Source organism: Neofelis nebulosa, chromosome 2 (assembly GCF_028018385.1).
Source record: "Neofelis nebulosa isolate mNeoNeb1 chromosome 2, mNeoNeb1.pri, whole genome shotgun sequence".
Lineage (NCBI taxonomy): Eukaryota > Metazoa > Chordata > Mammalia > Carnivora > Felidae > Neofelis > Neofelis nebulosa.
This window is the reverse complement of record NC_080783.1, coordinates 39,263,233-39,288,093: the sequence shown is the minus strand read 5'-3', so window position 1 is coordinate 39,288,093 and position 24,861 is coordinate 39,263,233. Positions and strand designations below refer to the sequence as shown.

Here is a 24,861-nt window from a genome sequence, read left to right as displayed (position 1 = left end):
TTTAAAATTCTCTATGCAGCATTTAGTATCCTATTAATAACAGCATAATAATACACAGACTCTTAGACTTTGATCCAAGATTTCTTCCTGTCCAGTGTTTGTCAAATTTCTTTAGCTAAGTAATGCCCACAGGCATTACTTTATATTTCACATTAAAGTTTTTCTTAAAGAAGTAAAAATTTTAAGGTAAAAACAGACAAATGGAGAACTACTCAAATTTAAGATGAAGCAGGGAGCTGACATGGCCTCCTACCACCTACCTGTCTACTCCACCTGCCTTAGGGGTCCAGGTGTGAAAACCGATCTACGTCAACCTCATCATGTAAATAATAATTCGAGTTGTTGGTTAGGCCTCTTTGCCCCATTCATTTATTTGTATTTTATAATTTTGGAGGCTCTTGCTGCCTTGTATTTGCTACAACTACATAGCTCTCTACCAAAACCTTAAGAATATGCCATAATTGCTTTCTTATTCTGAGGCTACCGTAGGCTCACACACCACTTAAGTTCTGTACCAGAGTGCCTGGATGGCTCAGTCGGTTAAGCATCTGACTTCAGCTCAGGTCATGATCTTACAGTTCGTGGGTTCGAGCCCCATGTCGGGCTCTGTGCTGACAGCTCAGAGCCTGGAGCCTGCTTCCGATTCTGTGTCTCCCTCTCTCTCTGCCCCTCCCCCATTCATGCTCTCATTCTCCCTCTCTCTCTCTCTCTCTCTGTCTGTCTCTCTCAAAAATAAATAAACATTAAAAAAATTTAAAAACTTCTGTCCTGAGCATTATATATAAACTAATATATATGCTTGTCCAATGCTTAATGTGAAATGACCACATAATAGATTTGCCTTAAGAGTAACTTCAACAATCTAATATAATAGCTCTGCTCAGAAAACGTAGAGCAAGATAAAAACTCTCATTCTATAGGATTTTGTATGACAGAAGTGTTTTGCGATTCAAATTGGTCTCTTAGGGATAATGCACGTTTCTCAGTACAGGGCAAAAGTAGCAGGCTGCTGATAGAGAAGTATCAGCACAGGATGCATGATTCACACTGATAGGAAAAGCAAAGATAAAGGTTTCTGGAATGGGATGACATACCCACTGGAACCATGTCCTGGTACTGTGGCCTACTGACTGTATTGAATGTACTCGATGGCCTGGGGAGCACTGGTGGTCCTGTGTGTCGAGAATCTTCTCCTACCTGCAAACAAAAGCATCGTTTATGTTCTGCAAAAAGATCGAGACTGGTTTAAATCAGCACACCAAGCCTAGTTGTTCAAAATACTTGACGACTACTAAGTACCAACTGATGGGAACAGATGCCAGGTGAGGAGCTGACACAGGGTTCTCACAAGCTCTGCTTTAGTTGCCGAATCGAGGGGAAGGGTTCAGGCATCCGTATCCTCGAGAGGGGCCGGGGCAGTGACTATTTACCACATGGTATCGAGGTAGTTCCATATGAGTACAATTACTGGGGCTGTGGAAACTGAACAGCAGCAGACCTGTTCATCGGGAATAACCTCTGGTTTGACAAAACAAAAACCTGGAACAATACACTGGAGAGAAAACCTGGAGGGTACGAGTGCCAGGTTATACCTTCTTTTGGCTAAGGCAGTTCGGAGAATTCTCTGCCTCAGCAGAGCCTGAAGAGCAGCTGGCTCTTCAGTGTGGGCTTCAGGGTTGGTGTGGTATCTCCTCAGGAGCAATTTTACATGCCTGTTAGAGCACCCGGTACAACAGCTCTTTCTGGTTTGAACCTCCCACACCAGGCAGCTAATCGCAGCAGCTGTGGAAGAGGTACCATAGGGCTGCCCTAACCGAAATTATTTACTGTACCTATTATAGATTTAGAAACTCACACATACAAGTAGGTAAACAAAAATGCCCACTAATAGTCTTATCAGTAAACTCCAACACTGCTTTAGCTTCTGTTTTAGCATCCCCTCCTTGCCCGTATTACACACGTCTTTTAAGATGATAGTAGAACAGAAGTATTAGAGAGAAAGAGAACAAAAGGCCAAATAACATATTGGATTTACAAATTGGTACTTTTCAAACAGAGCTTCTAGGGGCACCCGGATGGCTCAGTCGGCTGAGTGTCTGACTCTTGGTTTGGGTTCCAGTCACAATCTCATGGTTCTCGTGAGATCAAGCCCCGCGTAGGGCTCTATGCTGACAGCTTGGGGCCTGCTTGGGATCCTCTCTCCCTCTCCCTCTGCTCCTCCCCTGCTCATGTGCGTCCACACTCTCGTGCTCTCTCGTCCGCCCCCCCCCCCCACCTCAGGCTAAATAAACATTAAAAAAAAAAAAAAAGAAAAGAAAAGAAAACAGAGCTTCTATTCCCACCCATCGAAACCTTCACAGCCATTTTGTCACATCGTACGTGTTAGGTGCTTGGGGAGGGGTTTTTCTAAAGGCCCTAAAACTAAACTACCATTCTCTCCCTACATGGCTTGATGCTCTCACTCATTCTTCAGAGTGGAGTTCAAACAGCAACCCCCCTCCCCAATGAAACCTTGCCTTCCCTTCAAGCTGACTTTATTAAAAAAATTTTTTTTAACATTTATTCATTTTTGAGAGACAGAGTGCGAGCGAGGCAGGGGCAGAAAGAGAGGGAGACACAGAATCCGAAGCAGGCTCCAGCCTCTGAGCTGTCAGCACAGAGCCCGACACGGGGCTGTGAGATCATGACCTGAGCTGAAGTCAGACGCTTAACCAACTGAGCCACCCAGCTGCCCCTCAAGCTGACTTTAAATGCACCCTTCTCTGACCTCCCAAAGTACTTGGTATACATTTCTTAAGCAGCCGCCATCATTAACATTTTATAAAGCATTTCATTCGTATTTTTTTCAAAAAAATGTTTAAGTCTTATTATTTATTTTTGAGAGAGAGAGACAGAGTGTGAGTAGGGGAGGGGCAGAGACAGAGGAAGACACAGAATCGGAAGCAGGCTCCAGGCTCCAAGCTGTCAGCACAAAGCCCAACACGGGGCTCGAACTCATGAACCCCAAGATCATGACCTGAGCAAAAGTCAGATGCTTAGCCGACTGAACCACCCAGGAGCCCCTCATTCATATTTTTACTCATCTGTATTATGGTTTGTTTCACACATTTTCTCCTTAATAAGAACAAGGAACATACGTTATTGGCATCCTTCACCTCAACCATCGTGTTTCTACACTGCACGTGTTTGGTAAGAATTAGTTTGTTGGACGGAAGATACACCAAAATTTCTACCACCTGTAATATTTGCTAAATGAGTGTAAGAGAGTAGATGGAAAGACTCATGTGTATAATTGAAGTTGCTCACTGTGCGTCTCTTGAATTATTGGCTTTGAAGAATGAAGTCAGCCACTCTCAGAGGAGATTCAATCATTAACTACACCTTGTTTGCCAGTCACAGAACTTATCATTCAATACACGGACATATACTTTCCCTCCTGTCAGGACGTGGTCATGTGTCATCATTTCCCAGAACAGCCAAATGTCTTTTCTTCAACACCCTCCTTCCTCGAAGGAGACCTTTAGATGGTGGGCAAGGCCAGATAAATGCGTGTAGCACGGCAGGGTGTGCGGGCTTCCGACAGCTGTGCCAGAAAACACCTTCCCATAAATGGTCTGACAAGGCTGGAGCTGACTGCTGAGGCTTTATGGGGTTAGCTCTGTTCTACCACTCAGTCTCCATCAACAGGAGAAGATAACTTCACTTGCATTTGAATGTGTGCCTTAGGATCCCTCTCCCACAACAGGCCGCTACTAGGCCATGGAAATAACTCAAGTTCTGAGGCAGAAGAACTGAAAGCAAAAGGAGCACAGCTATTAATCTGATGCAGACCTGACCAGACCAAGCAGCCGGCTCATACGGTGAAGTCAAGATAAGACAAGTGGCTAAAAAAAAAAAAAAAAAAAATACAAGTGGCTAAAGTGCACTGGCCTTGTGATAAAGTCAGGCAGGGCCCTAATTATGATACACATCACACACGAAGTCCAAAGGTGAGAGGTGTGTTTTCTGCTTTTAGGATGAATGCTGTTGGCATCATCCAGGTCACCGCTAATGGTTTCCATGGCAGCAAAGTAAAGATTTATTAGTTACTCATAAAACATAAATATTTTTGTGCATACCTCATCTTGTAATAGATTTATATATCATTTTTATACGAGCTTCTCAAGTATATTCTGCACATACAACCAGCAAACCCACAAGTCTGTAAATCACGAGGGGAAATTCCAAGAGTAGAATTTTGATGAATCAAATCCAGTTATTTATCGCATTCGTAATTTTCCTTATAACAGAGTCTACAAAACTCTTTGACCTATAGTGTAACACTGAAAATAGAATATGCACATAGACCTAGAAAGGAACGCAGGAAAAGAATCTTAATTCTTTTTGCCTAAGCAAATCTTTAGAAACAATGTTTACCAAGTGATGACATACATTCAACACATAAGCCAGTATTAAAGAGAAACAAAGTTGACCTAAAGCATTCCTTTTATTTAAGCTGCTAAAGAAAAAGGGAAACCGGAAGAGACTATTTCCTTTGTCTTGGTGGGGGCGGTGGGGGGTGGGTTAGGCTATTAGAGAGCCCCCATGTGGTTACCACAGGTCACTGCAAGCCAGTAAAGTCGAGCAAGTAATTCAGTAATTTAGGAATTCTTAATTCTGCCTATTTTCTCTTCCTTAGACTACATGAATCAATGCTCAGATATATTGTGATTTTTATTTATTTTATTAAGTTTATCTATTTTGAGAGGGAGAGAGATTAAGAGAGAGAGAGAGAGCAGGAGGGGCAGAGAGAGAGAGGGAGAGAGAGAGAATCCCAAGCAGACTCTGCACTGTGAGCACAGAGCCTGATGCAGGGCTTGAACCTCTGAACTGTGAGATCATGACCTGAGTCAAAATCAAGAGTCAGATGCTTAACCGACTGAACCACCTAGGTGCCCCAATATATCATGATTTTAAAGACTATTAGTGAGGACACCACAACCCATAGCATTGGCTAAAGACTTTAATCCAATCCAGCAACCCTCACTTAAAAAAACCTCCCATATGTCACTGAATTTTAGCCCTATTTTTTCCTCTGAAGCTGTCCTTAGGTGGGCAAAAGGGTTTACCACCATCCTCTCTTGAACATTTCACTACATGGAGAATTCTCTCTCACCATCTTCTGAATATAAAAAAAATTCTCTCATTTCTTCCATCTTTCTTCAAATATCTAGCTCTTAAAATGTGTAAATTAGGCTTTGGGTATTTTCAGAGAAGCCCTGCCAGCATTCCAGCACTTTTCAGTCTCCAAATGATAATCTCTAAATCAAACTGGAAAAACAAAACGATAAGAGAGATTCCACAAACCACCACATCCCTGCAGCTCCCATGAACCCGCAGGCCCATCCCCAAGGCGCGTGACTCACCTCGCCTGCACTGTGGCTGCGTTGCCTGGTCAGGTGCTGCCGATGAACCAGCGCGCTCGTGGGTCTACTGCTCTGCAGCGGGAGCCGGGGGTCGATGAAAGTGGTGGTGCGGGAGTTGTGGTCGACAAAAAATGCCTAGGAAACAATCCCCTCAATCAGTAGTCCATTCGTGCCACACACTTGTCCTAGCTGCCCTATCATTTGATACATTCAGGAAAAGTCCCAATTTTGACTTCTGAGTAACGATCTTAGCTCCATTTCCTTTTAATTTTAATCTTTGGGGAACGTTATTCCTGGTTTTAGGAAATACTCTAAGGAACAGTCATCAAAGATAGGATCTGAGAAAGGAGCCATATGAAAGGGCATTTGGGCTTCTCATTAAGCTCTTACTGCTATTCGTGGTTATTGTGAACTTTTTATCACCTAAAACTTCACCATCATTGACTGCTCCTTTTCCTCTCCCATGCTGTCAGCCCCCAGTCTCTCCACTTTCCCAGGGTAGTGCCCTCTCTACTTTTTCATCCCAGCCTGATGACCAGCCCGTTATTTCAGGGTTTTCTCTTGTTCCACACCTCTACAACTGTATTCCTTTAGCTGGCACCTCAGTAGCAGAATATTCTTTCTGACTGCTTTGATTACATCACTGCTCCAGTCCAAAGCTTCCACTGGCTACCCAGTGTTTATCTAAAAAAAACATTCCAACTCTTTGGAGGTTTTCCAAGACTTTAAAATCTCCTTCCCATCTACCTTCCCAGTTTAATCATTGATCACATACATCCATACAAATTCTATCACCTACAATAACTTTGGGCAAGTCACTTAATTTCTCTGAGCTGTAGATTTCGTATAAAAACATGTCTGCTTCATTCATAATAAACATTTCTTTCCCCATAACATGAAAGGAGGGAGGAATCATGTTCTACTGTGTTTACTGCAGAATCCCTGATGACAAGAAATCATGAATGAGTACAAACTGTTTCTTTGTGTTTGTTTAATTCTGAAGCTCTAAGCCAGTGCTATTTATCCTTATCATTAAGAGCCAAATGGCATAAGTCTTCAAAGTAAAATTCACTCTAGGTAGTAACAAAGCCCATTATCTCCAGGACAACTAGAAAATGTAAGTTTTCCATGATCAGATAAAGTTAATTAAGTCATCAAGATAAGAGAGATGATTAGGAGAGTCATGAGACACTTAACCTGTAAGTCAAGTGTCAGGGCACATGATATATGCCAAATAACCTAAGCAAAAAAGAACGGACTTCTTAAACTGATGGAGCTCAGTTTAAAAAGTACCTTAAAGACTAGGAATGAATACACCTAGGCAAATACCAGGTTTAGATGATACATTTATATCTATAAAAAAATCAATCACCTTCCCATTATGAAATAAAATGTTTCTGTATACACAGAATCAGGAAACAGGCGAAACAATGTAGTCCACAAATAGGAAAAAAAATTATTTTTTTGTAATGAAATCACTTTAAGCAGTAGATGCACTAGAAAACAAAGCACAGTAATATACAGAATGAGAATCTTTGCCAGTCCCTTCTTTTCATAGCCGATTTCCAGGTACAAAGACTGAATTAAATGGAAGTCTTGTAGGAGATGATGTCATCAGCCTCACATCCCTAGGTAATGCTCTCTTTTTCCTAACATGTCAGGTGGAACACCTGTCTTCTCTGATCTTGTAAAAAAATAATACACCAATGCTAAATTCTATATAGGCTTATATTGGCAGGTTCTGGTCCCAAATGTCATACTGGTCCCCATTTGATTTGGGCTTCTAATATACTTGTACATCATTTCTGCCACTATTCAAAGTGTCATAAAATAGAAATTAAATTATTTTTACAAATGGGCATTTCAAAATAATAGATACTATAATCAGCCATGTATCTTTATTAAAGTTTTTATTACTAAAACAATAATATAAGCCATGTTTTTTAAGGGAAAAATACAAAGAGTACTAAAATAGAATTGCCTATTTACTCTACCTAATTTCTTTGGAATGTTTTGAAGGGATGGGTAGCCATTTAGAGGTAACAATGATGCACTTATAATTATAAGGATAAATGGGTGTGCACATCTAGGTCAGCTGTGATTTACATGTAGTGTCACAGTGTAATTTGATGTTAAGAGGCTTGTCTAAAACCAATTCTCTAAAGAATTATACTGTAAATGCCTTGAGGATAAGGACTCTTTCTTACTCATCCTGTTATCCCCGGTAGCTTTTGGGACTGCATCTGGGGGAAAGTTGGAGGCTTAGAAAATAATAAATTGTCAAAAATTCTAATATGCTAGTATCTTGACCAAAGTACAGAGACAACTCAACTCACAATGAACTAATCAAGTCATAAAAGTCACATTCTTTTACATAAGCATAGAAATACCTAAAGATCTTAAAAAACCAATGAGGGGTGTGTGTGTGTGTGTGTGTGTGTGTGTGTGTGTGTGAGTGTGTGTGTGTGTTAGGTGAAAAACATGGAGAGCTAAAGAATATAAAACCACAGAATAGGAGTTTTTAAAACATCCCATTGTAGATATGAATAAACTACCAAAGTAAGACTCGAGACGTGGGAGGCAAAATAATAATCAAATTATTGGGATCTAGAAAAAGACAAGCCTGGTTCTGAGAGCTAGCTCCACTACTTACTAGCAATGTAACCTTGGACAAACTACTTACTTAACTTTTTTAAACCACAATTTCTTCTGTAAAATGGGGATAGTAACACCTACATCAAAGGACGGTTAGATGAGATGGTTCTCATGTAGTGCCTATAACTTCTTAAATGTTACTATTATTGGTACTAATAATAAGTTTTAACTTCTAAGGCATTTTTCCCAGGATCACAATGCTTCTTGCTATATTCCATAAACGAAGCTCAAAAAAATGGAGAACCAGTGAAACTACATTTCCTGAGTTCCTTGTAGATATGTGTGGCCCTGACTAAGTTCTGGTCAATGAGATGTAAACAGAGTGTCACATGATACTCCTGGGAAACCTCCTCACAAGAAGATTTTTACAAAGTCAAGCCCTCCTTTTGTCCTTCATCTTTTCTGTTCCCTGAGATAAGGATGCTCCAGCAGCCACACTGAGCCATAAAGATGAAAGAAAGATGGCTGAGCAGAAAATGGAAGGGGCCAGGGCTCTCACAACTTGAGGAATCACCTTAAAAGCCCCAGACTGCCTGCCTCTGAGCTCCTTTATTGAGTGAATAAAATCCTGTGTATTAAACTTTGTATGGGTCTCTGTCACAGTGCAGCCGAACCAAATCCTAATTGATCCACTGAAGTCTCCTCTGCAATGCAAAGGAAACATGGTCTTTGTAAAATTAAAAACACAGAAGAACACATAAGCCAGCAACTACCATTATAAATAAAGATTTTCATTATTTGATAAATAATGATATCTCATTGTTGTTCAGCTTCAATATAGTTGGATAATAGTTCCTGACTTAAGTAAAATGTATAGTTGGGAACCTGTAAAGCTGGGACTTGAGCTTACCTTTCTGTCTGATGCTAAAGCCCAATGAGCAGTACCTCTTTCCCCTCTGTCTCCTTTTCATATATCTTTTTGTTTCCATTCTGCTTTCTGCTCCCTATCTTTTCCTTTTCATGTTCCTCCCACTCCCCTCGCACCTCACATCGTACGTGATGTTAGAAAGCATTCAAGTATTTACTGAATTAGACTGGCAATAACAGCCATTCACAGTGCTGGGCCTCAACACTGTTTCAACACTGAAAAGGCTACTAACGCCAGACAGCAAACGGTACACAATTTCCATAATTTGCATCACTAACCAGTTGGAGGTATGGCTGTGGGTGGGGAATAGGTGCTATTTGTATCCCACAAAAAGGTCAGTTTCAGAGTCAAATCAAATGTGCATATTGTTTACACATGCTTTTTTAACTCTGCCAAGTACTTGGGGAGAGAGATCTTGATTAAGACCTCTATCAAAATCACATTGGTAGAGCACTAACGGAATGCAGCACAAAGACACAATTACTTGGCATGCATTTTGACTCTGCCCACCCACTGTGTGACCACGGACAGGTTTCCTTGGTGCTTTGCTATTTCCACAGAAAGGTAACCACTCACTCGGGTAACAGTTGAGCTGTGAAAAATGTATTCTACTTTAAAATAGAGAGAAAAGCACAGAAAACTTCCTGGGCCAATTTTAGGTTTGCCATTTCTATTTGTGACACACAAATCAATTATGTCAGAAAAGTGGATCACTTTCCCACAGGATATCCTAAGTAGTTCAAGCCAGTAATGAAGTTGACCTAGTACTTTTTTTTTTTTTTTTTAATTTGGGTCACTTTTTATGTCACTGTTCTTGAATCATCTGCCTTTATTTATGAAAGCATTTAACATGTATTATAAATTCTATGTGCATAAACGGCATGCTGAGAATGTAGACTACGTGAAAAAAACAACTGTATCAAAAAATGAGTCTTTTTCAGATTAGCCATAGAAAAGCAAATTTTGAACAACATGGATTCCCTACTGTTAAGTTTTATTAAGGAAATTGACTCAAGCTTCACAGTGCTGGACCAACTAAGACTAACAACACAGTCAAAAACTGAAAGGAATGCAAATACACAAACTCAAATCTCATTTGAAAAACTTCTTCCCTTTCACTGCTTCAGGGCATGGTCGAGTCAGGAAATACGGGCTGGTTGGAGCCAAGTGGTATTTTAGCGAGGCCAAACAAAATACACTTCTCTCTTTACACAATTCTTTCTTTTTATTTTTTTAAGCTTCTATTATTTTAAGAAAGGAAAAAGTCATCAGTATTTGTGAAGAAATACCAACCTCAGGCTCAACAAATCTAAGTTACAGAAGTTTGAAATTGTTTCCAGTTAACATTCTACCAAACCAGGAATCCATATTAAAAGACCATGTAAACAAAATAAAACAAAAAGCACTTGTAACTCTGCTCCACAAAGAAGGTCAAATCTTCTATCTTCTTCTAAAGAGCTATGGAGAAATCAGCAGTTCAAGATGGTGGCACAGGAAGATCCTGAACTCACTTCCTCCCACAGACACAACAAATCTACAGCTACATAAGAAAACAATCCCCTCCGGAAAAAAAACAAGAGAACTGAACAACTGCTCCACAACAAAGGATAAAAGGGCCACAGTGAGATGGGTAGGAGAAGCAGAGATCTCGCCAAAAATCCCACCCCCAAGTGTAGCAACCATTGGGAGGCGTCTCACAAATATGGAAATCCTCCCTGAGGAGTGAGGGGTTTTTGCCTCATGTCAGGCACCCAACTCCTTGGGACCTGCACTGGAGAGACAAGCTCCCAAGATATCTGACTTGTTGAGCCAACAAGACTTACATCCAGAAAAATCATCATCAGGCTGTAGGGAGCAGACATTGTGCTCTGAAAAGGGTTGTGTGCAGACTCACTTGTCCTGGGACCCAGCACAAAAACAGCAGTTTGTTAAGAGCCTAGATCATATGTGAAGAAATTCATGTATTAATCTCAAAGCATCTGCCACAGGGCAAAAGCCTGTTGGGACTCTTTCCAGGAGTGGAAGTACTGGCGGGTGCCATGTTTGCACTCTCACTTTAATTTGCTGGGGCCAACTCCCACCCCCACCCCAGAGGCAGAGGTGGGTGCCCTATTCCCTGACACTGCTACTGCTACTGGCCGGAGGCAGTAGGTGAGCACCCTAAGCCCTCTTATTGCTTTTGCAGCCCTGTCCCACTCCCAGCTTCCCTCCCAGCTCCCCAAAGCCAGTAGGTGTAGACAGCCCACACAGGGGATACCCACTGAGTACGTGGCTCCAGTAACCAGGGGGGATTGCATTTCTGAACCCCACGGAGCTGAAATGAATGGACAGGCACCATGAGAGACGACTGAGAACTAGGGCAAGGTTAAATGACAAGGTTCATTGCCCACACAGGGACACCCTTCAAGACCAGGAGAGACAGTTGTTTTGCCTAACACAGAAACAAACACAGAGTCACACAAAATGAAGAAACAGAGGAATATGTTTCAAATGAAAGGACAAGATAAAATTCCAGAAAAAAAAAAAACAACTAATGAAATAGAGATAATTTACCTGATAAAAAGAGTTCAAAGTAGTGGTCAAAAGTTGCTCACTAAATTTAGGAAAATGGATGAACATTGAGAAAATCTCAATAAAAGACAGAAAATACCAAACAGTAGTCACAGAGCTGAAGAATACAATGGCTGAACAATAACTGAATACGATACCTGAAAATACACTAGAGGGGTTCCACAGCAGACTAGATGAAGCAGAAGAATCAGTGATTTGGAAGACAGGGTAGTGGGACTCACTCAAACAGAGTAGCAAAAAGAAAACAAAATTTTAAAAAGTGAAGATAGCTTAAGGGACCTATAAGACAACATCAAGCAAAAATAACATGTGCATTTTAGGGGATCCCAGAAGGAGACAAGAGAGAGAAAGGGGCTGAAAACTATTTGAGTTAATAATGGCTGAAAATGCCCCTAATGCAGAGAATCTGAAAAGTAGCAAGAGAAAAACAACTTGTTATACAAAAGGGAACCCCCATAAGATAATCAGTAGATTTTTCAGGAGAAACTTTGCCAATCAGAAGGAACGCTATGATATACTTAAAATGCTAAAAGGAAAACTTCTAAGCAAGAATACTCTATCTGGCAAGGGTATCATTCAGAATTGAAGGAGAGATAAAGAATTTACCAGACAAGCAAAAGCTAAAAGAGTTTATTACCAATAAACTGGCTCTGCAAGCTGAAAAGTAAGGGCACTAATTAGTAATAAGAAACCATACAACAGAAAAAACTCACTGAAATATATAGCAAAGGAAGAGAATTAATCACTTATAAAGGCAGTATAAAGGTTGAAAAACAAAAGTAGTAAAATAACCATAACCACAATAATTAGTTAAAACATACATAAGATAAAAGATGTAAAATGTGACATCAAAAATGTAAAATGTGGGGCGCCTGGGTGGCTCAGTCGGTTAAGCGTCCGACTTCAGCCCGGGTCACGATCTCGCAGTCCGTGGGTTCGAGCCCCACGTCGGGCTCTGGGCTGATGGCTCAGAGCCTGGAGCCTGTTTCCGATTCTGTGTCTCCCTCTCTCTCTGCCCCTCCCCCATTCAAGCTCTGTCTCTCTCTGTCTCAAAAATAAATAAACGTTAAAAAAAAAATGTAAAATGTTTGGAGGGGGGTGTAAAAATGCGATTGAGAATGCATTCAAACTTAACTTGCTATCAACATAAAACACATTGTTATATGTATAGGCTACTATATAGGAGCTTTATTGTAACCACAAAGTGAAAACCTGTAGTAAATACACAAAAGATCATGAGAAAGGAATCTAAGTATCACACTACAGAAAGCATTCAACCACAAAGGGAGGAAGGCAAGCAAAGAAGAAAAGAACAGAGAGGAACTACAAAACAGTCAGAAAACAATAAAATGGCAATAAGTACACATCTATCAGTAATTACTTTAAATGTAATGAACTAAATTCTCCAATCAAAAGACAGAGTGGCTTAATGGTTAAAAACAAAAAACAAAACACAAGACCTATATATGTTGTCTGCAAGAGACTCACCTTAGATGTAAGGGAACACACAGACCGAAAGTGAAGGGATGGAAAAAGATGTTTCATGCAAACAGAGCCAAAAGAAAGCTGAGGTAGCTATACTCACATTGGATAAAACAGACTTTAAAACAAAGATTGTAACAAAAAACAAAAATGGACATTACATAATAATAGAGGGGTCAATTCAAGAAGCCATAACATTGATAAATATTTATGTACTCAACACAGAAGTACCTAAAGCAAATATTAACAGATTTAAAGGGAGAAACTGAAAGCAACATAATACTAGTAGAAGACTTTAATACCCCAGTTACATCAATGGATAGATCATCCAGACAGAAAATCAATAAGGAAACACTAACCTCAACTGACACAGCAGATCAGATGAACTTAATAGACATACATACAATACTCCATCCTAAAGTAGCAGAATACACATTCTTCTCAAATGCACAGGGAATATTCTCCAGGATAGATCATGTGCCAGACCACAAAACAACTCTCAATAAGCTTAAGAAGTCTGAAATTATATCAACCATCTTTTCCAACCACAATAGTATGGAGCTAGATATCAATTACAAGAAAACTGGGAAAATCACAAATATGTGGAGATCAAACAACATGCTACTGAGCAATCAATGGGTCAATGAAGAAAGAAAAAGAGAAATTAAAAACTGACTTTAGGCAAATGAAAATGGAAATAAACATACCAAAATCTATGGATGCAGCAAAACCAGTTCTAAAAGGGAAGTTTATAGCAGTACAGGTCTACTCCGAGATGCAAGAAAAAATTTAAGTAAACAATATAACTGTATACCCAAAAGAACCAGAAAAAGAACAAACTCCAAAGTTAGTAGAAGGAAGGAAATAATAAAGATAAGAGAGGACATAAATGAAATAGAGACTAAAAAGACAATAGAAGAGACCTTAGTTTCACTGAGCTGTTTTTTTGAAAAGATAAACAAAATTGACAAACCTTTAACTAGACAACAGACGAGGAGAAAAAGAGGGCTCAAATAAATTAAATCAGAAATAAAAGAGGAGAAATCACAGCTGATACCAAAGAAATACAAAAGAATTATAAAAAATTACATGCCAGGGTACCTGGGTGGCTCCATCAGTTGAGCATCTGATTCTTGGTTTCAGCTCAGGTCATGATCCCAGGGTCGTGGGATTCAGCTCCGTATCAGGCTCCATGCTGAGTGAGCATGGTTTGCTTGGGATTTTCTCTCTCTCTCCCTCTGCTCCCTCCCCCATTCACTCTCTCTCTTGCTCTTTCTCTCCCTCTCTAAAATAAAAAATTCTAAAAAAAATTTTTAAAAAGGTAATTACATGCCAAAAAATCGGACAACATAGAAGAAATGGGTAAATTCCTAGAAACGTGCAATCTTCCAAGACTGAATAATAAAGAAATAGAAAATACGACTGGATCAATCATTGGTAAGGACATTGAATCAGTAATCAAAAAACTTCCAAGAAACAAAAATCCAAGATCAGATGGCTTCACTGGTAAATTCTACCAAACATTTGAATAAGATTTAATAATACTACCCTTTTCAAACTCATCCAAAAAATTGAAAAAGAGGGAACACTTCCCAAACTCATTTTTTGAGGATAACATTACCTAATAACCAAACCAGAAAGGGACAGAACACAAGGAAAGTTACAGACCAATATCCCCAATGAATACAGATGTAAAATTCTTCAACAAAATATTAGCAAACCAAATTCAACAATACATCAAAAGAATCATATACCATGATCAAGGGGAATTTATTCCAGCAATGCAAGAATGGTTCAAAATCTGAAATCAATCAGTGTGATAAATCACATTAACAAAATGAAGGATAAAACTGTATAATCATTTCAATAGATGCAGAAAATGCATTTGACAAAATTCAACACCTATTTATGATAAAAACTCTCAGTGAAGTGAGTATGGATGGAATGTACTTCAGCATAAAAAGGCCATATATGACAAGCCCACACCTAACATTAGACTCAAGACAGAAAAGCTGAAAACTTTTCCCTTAAGATCAGGAAGAAGACAAGGATGCCCATTCTCACCACTTTTATTCAACATAGTATTGGAAATCCTAGCCAGAGTAGTTAGGCGGGGGGTGAGGTGAGGGAGGGGAGGGGGGGGGACAGGGGGGTAAGCATCCAAATTGGAAAGAAAGAAGTAAAACTATCATTATTTGCATATTTCATAATTATATATATAGAAACTCCTAAAGACTTCATTAAAAAACTGTTAGAACTAATAAATAGATTGAGTAAAGTTGCAGGGTACAAAATCAATATATAGAAATATGTTGCATTTTTATACACTAAGAACAAATTATCAAAAAGAGAAAATAAGAAAATAATCTTATTTACAATTGCATGAAAAAGCAAAAAATACCTAGGAATAAATTTAACCAAGGATATGAAATATTTGTACATTGAAAATTATAAGACATTGGTGAAAGAAGTTGAAGAAGGCACAAATAAATGGAAAGATATGCCATGGTCATGGATTAGAAAAATTAATACTGCAAAAATGCCCATATTACCCAAAGCAATCTACAGATTCAATGTGATCCCTATCAGAATTCCAATGTCATTTTTTCACAGAAATAGAACAAACAACTCTAAAATCTGGAACCACAAAAGATCCCAAGTAAACAAAGCAATCTTAAGAAAGAACAAAGCTGAAATGAGTCACACTCCCTAATTTCAAACTCTATTATCTATTCCAAAGCTATAGTAATCCAAACAGTATAGTATTGGCATAGAAAGAGACACATGGATCAACAGACTAGAATAGAGAGCCCAGAAATAAACCAAAGTATACATGATCAATTTGTGACAAAGGAGGCAAGAATACACAATGGGGAAAGAATAATTTCTTCAATAAATGTCATTAGGAAAACTGGACAACCACCTGCAAAAGAATGAAACTGAACTACTATCTTACACCATTCACAAAAATTAACTGAAAATGGGTTAAAGACTTGAATGTAATATCAGAAACCATAAAATTCCTAGAAAACCACATAGATGATAAGTTTCCTGACATCATTCTTGGTGATATCTTTTTGGAATTCATTTCAGAGGTAATGGCAGCAAAGGCGCGTGTGCGTGCGTGCGTGCGCACACACACACACACACACACACACACACACAAATGACACTACATCAAACTAAAAAGCTTCTGCACATCAAAGAAAATTATCCATGAAATAAAAAGGCAACCTACTGAATGGGAGAACATATTTGCAAATCATATATCCAATAAGGGGTAATATCCAAAATATATAAAGAACTCAAGGCTCAATAACAAAAACAAAAACAATCTGATTTAAAAATGGGCAGAGGATCTAAATAGACATTTTTTTCCCCAAAGAAGACATACAGATGACCAACGTGCACATGAAAAGTAATTCAACATCAGTAATCGTCAGGGAAAAACAAATCAAACCAATAATGCAAAATCATTTCACTAGACAAAATGGCTAGTATCAAAAGACAAGAAATAACAAGTGTGGGCCAGGTTGTGGAGAAAACTAGAAGCCTTGTGCACTGTTGGTGGAAATGTAAACTGGCATGACCATTGTGGAAAACAACATGAAGATTCCTCAAAAATTAAAAATAGAAGTACCAGATGAACCAGCAATTCCACTTCTGAGTATCTATCCAAAGAAAACAAAAACACTAATTCAAAAAAGATATACATATCCCCATGTTTACTGTTACCATTATTTACAGCTGCCAAATATGGAAACAATCTGCATGTCCATTGATAGATGGATGGATGGGGAAGATGTGGTATATATACAAGGGAAACAATAAAAGAACAACAATTTATAAGTCAGAAGCATTGCATATTGAATCTGTTCTTACTTCTGGCTTCTCAACTCTACAAAGTCTTAGAAATGCTCAAAAAACACTTAATTGTAATCTACCTTAATTTTTATGAAGATCATACTCATATTCTCTCCCTTCCAAAATATAAATCTCTTCTCAGCTCTTGGCTCCCTCCCTAGTATTTATCCAATTATTAGTAATAAACATGCTATTATTTTCTTTGCATTATATCCCAACAGTGCTCTTAGCAGTAGGAGAAATGAAAAAGCTGATTGATACAGTTTATCATAAGTAAAAAAATAGTCATGCTAATGTTTTCCATCACTTGGTCTTTTGAAAGAAGGAGTGATCCCAAATATTTCATGACATCTGTATTAGTCACAAAATAAGTTAAAGAAGGTCTTTTTTTTAAACTGCTATGATCAGAGACCTAAAATCATGAGGAGACAAAACAGGAATCTATGGTGCTTGGGCTAGAGGTCTGGAAACAGCTGGTCAGTTAGCAGATGTGGATAAATACAATATCCTCAACACTTTAGGTATAAAATATTAGCCAAAGGGTACTTTACATGTTAGGAGTGGTGGTATTTAGCTGTAGGAAATATATTAGGAGAGCCAGTGATATGGTGGGATGGCTTGTACCAGCTCATGAGAGCTGACTGTGAGATTTTAGGGGAATATGCTGGCAGCCTGAAATTGGTTATTTACCCCACAGAAAATGGCAAATTCTACACATCAGCCTTCCTCCGCAATTCCCCTGGAGAGCTGGGTTTTAAACATTTAGCAGCACATCACTATAGAAGACTGAGGATGGAATTGTCCAAATCAGCCCATTTTAGGTGGAGCAGAAAGTCACTGCCATAAAATTTTAAAAATAGCATATTGTATTTTATAAAAAATATCCAGTGCAAGTCATGAAGATAACTGTTTAAAAATAAAAGACAAAGGCCATCTCCATACTTGGATAATTCCTTCAAGACTCCATGAGTCTAGCATTTTACTCAGAAATACACTCATGAAACTAATTTCTGCTCTATTCTCTCATTCAAAACAGTACACTGTCCCAGAAATATTCTTTCCCATTACCTCCTATGTGTGTTTATGTGACTTATTATTATTTAATCTAACACCTTTTTACCCCCTTAAAAATCAGCAAGAGATCATTAAAAAACCACAATGCAATTTACAAATTTAGAATTTCATTCCATCTCCACCTGGATTGCTGTATAACTTCAGGTTATTAAACCAGGTAACCACCACAAAGAGGTATTACTTCAAAGCAATTAGAGAGAGATGTGCCACAAAAAGAAGAAATGTAGTCATCAAACTAACAAAAAGCATATTTCTCAAAGTGTAGAACTTATCCTGCTAAGGTATTTTAGGAATTCACTTGAGACTTCCAAATCCTAAGTTGCATTTTACTCATTGAGATGAGCCTGACCCCATAAATTGTGGCTATCAGCTTCCTGCGGGATACAACCAAAACCTATGCCATCACGGGGGCAACTTCTGCAGCCACAGAGGCTATTATACTCTGGTAAAATGAGAAGTAGGCTCAAACTGTGGTAACTTTCACTGTACAAATATTTGTTCTCTTCTAAAAACTATCCTCATAACCATAACTTCTACTTGCCATGGTCATCTAAGTTGGTTATTTGGACCATTCTGCTACTCAAACCCCCAATCTGACATCCAAAGTCACAAAGCTCTAGAGTTACCAAGCTTGGGTATAGAAATGGATGTCAATTTTAGCTGGGAGATATAGCATATGATTTTTGTAGGAAAAAAAAAACACAAGAAAATATGGGAAAAGACATTTCACCTTAAATAAAAAGATGGTTAGCATTTTAGATTTTTATTTAAAAAAATGAAGTTTATGATATGTTATTCTTAAAGTTTCAAGTTTCTTAGTATTTCAATTTAAGCCCATGTAGAATAATCTCGGTAAAACATTTTGTGTTATACTGTTTGTGAGTACAAAGCCAAAAGGGAGGGGGGAAAAAGTTATTCCATATTTAACATCTGGAAGGGGAATCAAAAAATAACTTTCTTTTCTAAAAATTGAACCAAATGATAATCCCATTGTGTGAACTTAAGAAATAATAAGCGGGATACCTGGAGTGGCTTAGTCAATTGAGCATTTGACTCTTGATTTCAGCTCAAGCCATGATCTCAAGGTTTGTGAGATTGAGCCCCCCATCGGAGTCTGTGCTAACAGTGCAGAACCTGCTTGGGATTCTCCACCACCCCCTTGTCCCTCCCCCACTCACATGTTCTCTTTCTCAAGATAAATAAACGAACATTAGAGAAAAGAAATAATAAGCTTTATGGTATTTTTCTAATTATCAATGCCATTTTGCCTTTTTCTCTTTGTTATCCTTAACCCTCTGCAATAGATATTCCACTGATAATACTCCCCTGACATGGGTCTGTGATGGTTCACTCTATATGTCAATTTTACTGGGCCACCAGTACCCAGACCTTTGGCCAAACACTTCAGGATGTGTCTGTGAGTGTGTTTCTTGATGAGATTAACATCTGAATCAGCTGACAGAGTTAAGCATATTGCCTTCCCTAATGTGGGCACACCTAATTCAATCAATTGAAGAACTCAAATAGGACAAAAGGCTGAGAAGAGGTAAATCCATCTGCCTAACTGAATTGGGATATTGGTGTTTTCTGGTTTTAAGACTCAGACTGAAACATAGGCTTTTTTTTGGGTCTCAAGCCTGTCAGGTTTTGGATTAGAACTTACACCATTAGCTCTCATGTGTGTGTGTGTGTGTGTGTGTGTGTGTGTGTGTGTGTGTGTGTGAAAGAGAGAGACACAGAGAGAGACACAAAGAGACACAGAGAGAAATCAACCAGAATGACCACAATAGCCATGGTAGAGAAAGAGATGGTTCTGGGTTGTTTTAAGAGAGGAGAAAACATCTGAAGACAGACTACCCTGGAGTGGTCATGAACAACAAGGACAACAAAAAACAATAGCAAAAGGAACCCTACTTTGAAAAAACCATTCTGTTGGACCATCATGGGTACAGAAAATCAGCAGTACGTTAAGAGGAAGAATGGGACACTATACTAATCCTACATCATTTTCTTTATAAAACCATTGTATATTTCCTATTAGAAAAAGGATTTGGCCATTAATAACATATCTTTATCATTTTCATGAACTTCTAAACTGATGAAACTCTCATTTATTTCCAGTCCCAGGAGCTGGAAAGGATAGGTTACTAATCCTCACTTTAGAGAAAACTGAGGTTCACAGAGGTCAGATAGTGATGGATCCAGAAATTCTGACCCCACTGCAGCACAATTTTCTCAAATCCATCAAATTAACAATGGGAAGAAAGAAAGAGAGAGAGAGAGAGAGAGAGAGAGAGGAGGAAAGAAAGAAAGAAAGAAAGTTAGTTAGTTAGTTAGTTAGTTCCTAGGTTAAATACATTTGGTTTTTCTTATTAAAGCGCATATTTGTCTTCCAAATATATTATCCCCATGAGCACATACTAATGATCAAACCCAGCCAAGAATCAGAAGCATTTTAAACAAGTCACATTTTAATACTATTGATGCATATTTCTTGCAAAAATATAAAACATTTATATTGATACTGTATCCAGTTCCCAAATTACCCTTAGTTTTTACACTGAGAGTGTATAAAAATTTAAGAATTATTACAATAAAAAGCAAGCAGAATTTTTTTTATATATTGGCTTGCTTTCTGTGTTTATGTTTCATTTTAAAATGAGGCAAGTCAAAATGTGTTCTATATGTTAGGTGAAAATCCTAGGCCTTAGATCCAACAAATAAACACAGATGTTGATCAGAGTTTCATAGGGATGATCTTGCATAAAATAAAACTTGGCTCAGTTCCAGTCCCACCATTACAGAATCAAAATAATTAGGAATATCAAGTAATGGAAGAAAATACTGATTAAAACACAATACACAGTAGAATTTTGAACAAGAAACCTGGAATTAAAAGCAGAAACAAAAGCATTACATATTTCATGGCAAATCTAGTTTTTGAACCATATCATCTCAACTTCAAATCTAAAGAATCAAGGATTTATAGGTCCCACTGCACCTCAAACTGAAGGAAACCACCTATCCACTTTATAGTTCTATAGATTTGCCTATTCTGCTCATGTCATATAAATGGAATCATATAATATTTGATCTTTTGTGACAGTTTCTTTCACTTAGCAAACATTTTCAAAGCTTATCCATGTTGTATCAGTCATTCATTACTTTGTTTTTTTTTTTGTTTATTTATTTATTTATTTATTCTTTAATATATGAAATTTACTGTCAAATTGGTTTCCATACAACACCCAGTGCTCATCCCAAAAGGTGCCCTCCTCAATACCCATCACCCACCCTGCCCTCCCTCCCACCCCCCATCAACCCTCAGTTTGTTCTCAGTTTTCAACAGTCTCTTATGCTTTGGCTCTCTCCCACTCTAACCTCTTTTTTTTTTTTTTTCCTTCCCCTCCCCCATGGGTTTCTGTTACGTTTCTCAGGATCCACATAAGAGTGAAACCATATGGTATCTGTCTTTCTCTGTATGGCTTATTTCACTTAGCATCACACTCTCCAGTTCCATCCACGTTGCTACAAAAGGCCATATTTCATTTTTTCTCATTGCCACGTAGTATTCCATTGTGTATATAAACCACAATTTCTTTATCCATTCATCAGTTGATGGACATTTAGGCTCTTTCCATCATTTGGCTATTGTTGAGAGTGCTGCTATAAACATTGGGGTACAAGTGCCCCTATGCATCAGTACTCCTGTATCCCTTGGATAAATTCCTAGCAGTGCTATTGCTGGGTCATAGGGTAGGTCTATTTTTAATTTTCTGAGGAACCTCCACACTGTTTTCCAGAGTGGCTGCACCAATTTGCATTCCCACCAACAGTGCAAGAGGGTTCCCGTCTCTCCACATCCTCTCCAGCATCTATAGTCTCCTGATTTCTTCATTTTGGCCACTCTGACTGGCGTGAGGTGGTATCTGAGTGTGGTTTTGATTTGTATTTCCCTGATAAGGAGTGACGTTGAGCATCTTTTCATGTGCCTGTTGGCCATCCGGATGTCTTCTTTAGAGAAGTGTCTATTCATGTTTTCTGCCCATTTCTTCACTGGGTTATTTGTTTTTCGGGTGTGGAGTTTGATGAGCTCTTTATAGATTTTGGATACTAGCCCTTTGTCCGATGTGTCATTTGGAAATATCTTTTCCCATTCCGTTGGTTGCCTTTTAGTTCTGTTGGTTGTTTCCTTTGCTGTGCAGAAGCTTTTTATCTTCATAAGGTCCCAGTAATTCACTTTTGCTTTTAATTCCCTTGCCTTTGGGGATGTGCCGAGTAAGAGATTGCTACAGCTGAGGTCAGAGAGGTCTTTTCCTGCTTTCTCCTCTAAGGTTTTGATGGTTTCCTGTCTCACATTCAGGTCCTTTATCCATTTTGAGTTTATTTTTGTGAATGGTGTGAGAAAGTGGTCTAGTTTCAACCTTCTGCATGTTGCTGTCCAGTTCTCCCAGCACCATTTGTTAAAGAGACTGTCTTTTTTCCATTGGATGTTCTTTCCTGCTTTGTCATAGATGAGTTGGCCATACGTTTGTGGGTCTAGTTCTGGGGTTTCTATTCTATTCCATTGGTCTATGTGTCTGTTTTTATGCCAATACCATGCTGTCTTGATGATGACAGCTTTGTAGTAGAGGCTAAAGTCTGGGATTGTGATGCCTCCTGCTTTGGTCTTCTTCTTCAAAATTACTTTGGCTATTCGGGGCCTTTTGTGGTTCCATATGAATTTTAGGATTGCTTGTTCTAGTTTCGAGAAGAATGCTGGTGCAATTTTGATTGGGATTGCATTGAATGTGTAGATAGCTTTGGGTAGTATTGACATTTTGACAATATTTATTCTTCCAATCCACGAGCAGGGAATGTCTTTCCATTTCTTTATATCTTCTTCAATTACCTGCATAAGCTTTCTATAGTTTTCAGCATACAGATCTTTTACATCTTTGGTTAGATTTATTCCTAGGTATTTTATGCTTCTTGGTGCAATTGTGAATGGGATCAGTTTCTTTATTTGTCTTTCTGTTGCTTCATTGTTAGTGTATAAGAATGCAACTGATTTCCGTACATTGATTTTGTATCCTGCAACTTTGCTGAATTCATGTATCAGTTCTAGCAGACTTTTGGTGGAGTCTATCGGATTTTCCATGTATAATATCATGTCATCTGCAAAAAGCGAGAGCTTGACTTCATCTTTGCCAATTTTGATGCCTTTGATTTCCTTTTGTTGTCTGATTGCTGATGCTAGAACTTCCAGCACTATATTAAACAACAGCGGTGAGAGTGGGCATCCCTGTCGTGTTCCTGATCTCAGGGAAAAAGCTCTCAGTTTTTCCCCGTTGAGGATGATGTTAGCTGTGGGCTTTTCATAAATGGCTTTTATGATCTTTAAGTATGTTCCTTCTATCCCGACTTTCTCAAGGGTTTTTATTAAGAAAGGGTGCTGGATTTTGTCAAAGGCCTTTTCTGCATCGATTGACAGGATCATATGGTTCTTCTCTTTTTTTTTGTTAATGTGATGTATCACGTTGATCGATTTGCGAATGTTGAACCAGCCCTGCATCCCAGGAATGAATCCCACTTGATCATGGTGAATAATTCTTTTTATATGCTGTTGAATTCGATTTGCTAGTATCTTATTGAGAATTTTTGCATCCATATCCATCAGAGATATTGGCCTGTAGTTCTCTTTTTTTACTGGGTCTCTGTCTGGTTTAGGAATCAAAGTAATACTGGCTTCATAGAATGAGTCTGGAAGTTTTCCTTCCCTTTCTATTTCTTGGAATAGCTTGAGAAGGATAGGTATTATCTCTGCTTTAAACATCTGGTAGAACTCCCCTGGGAAGCCATCTGGTCCTGGACTCTTATTTGTTGGGAGATTTTTGATAACCGATTCAATTTCTTCGCTGGTTATGGGTCTGTTCAAGCTTTCTATTTCCTCCTGATTGAGTTTTGGAAGAGTGTGGGTGTTTAGGAATTTGTCCATTTCTTCCAGGTTGTCCAATTTGTTGGCATGTAATTTTTCATAGTATTCCCTGATAATTGTTTGTATCTCTGAGGGATTGGTTGTAATAATTCCATTTTCATTCATGATTTTATCTATTTGGGTCATCTCCCTTTTCTTTTTGAGAAGCCTGGCTAGAGGTTTGTCAATTTTGTTTATTTTTTCAAAAAACCAACTCTTGGTTTCGTTGATCTGCTCTACAGTTTTTTTAGATTCTATATTGTTTATTTCTGCTCTGATCTTTATGATTTCTCTTCTTCTGCTGGGTTTAGGCTGCCTTTGCTGTTCTGCTTCTAGTTCCTTTAGGTGTGCTGTTAGATTTTGTATTTGGGATTTTTCTTGTTTCTTGAGATAGGCCTGGATTGCAATGTATTTTCCTCTCAGGACTGCCTTCGCTGTGTCCCAAAGCGTTTGGATTGTTGTATTTTCATTTTCGTTTGTTTCCATATATTTTTTAATTTCTTCTCTAATTGCCTGGTTGACCCACTCATTCGTGAGTAGGGTGTTCTTTAACCTCCATGCTTTTGGAGGTTTTCCAGGCTTTTTCCTGTGGTTGATTTCAAGCTTCATAGCATTGTGGTCTGAAAGTATGCATGGTATAATTTCAATTCTTGTAAACTTATGAAGGGCTGTTTTGTGACCCAGTATATGATCTATCTTGGAGAATGTTCCATGTGCACTCGAGAAGAAAGTATATTCTGTTGCTTTGGGATGCAGAGTTCTAAATATATCTGTCAAGTCCATCTGATCCAATGTATCATTCAGGGCCCTTGTTTCTTTATTGACTGTGTGTCTAGATGATCTATCCATTTCTGTAAGTGGGGTGTTAAAGTCCCCTGCAATTACCACATTCTTATCAATAAGGTTGCTTATGTTTATGAGTAATTGTTTTATATATCTGGGGGCTTCGGTATTTGGCGCATAGACATTTATAATTGTTAGCTCTT

The 24,861-nt window shown here is 38.5% G+C and overlaps 1 protein-coding gene across 6 annotated transcripts in view; it reads right to left on the bottom strand.

The window, feature by feature from the left end:
• Positions 1-24,861, bottom strand: part of HECW2 (HECT, C2 and WW domain containing E3 ubiquitin protein ligase 2) — a 376,253-nt gene that overhangs the window by 70,184 nt on the left and 281,208 nt on the right. For all 6 annotated transcript variants that reach the window (XM_058710579.1, XM_058710563.1, XM_058710589.1 and 3 more), the window contains 2 exons: positions 5,406-5,540; positions 1,095-1,197 (listed from right to left, as the gene is read on the bottom strand). In XM_058710579.1, coding sequence (XP_058566562.1) covers positions 1,095-1,197; positions 5,406-5,540 — 238 coding nt within the window. The remainder of the gene's footprint in view (positions 1-1,094; positions 1,198-5,405; positions 5,541-24,861) is intronic.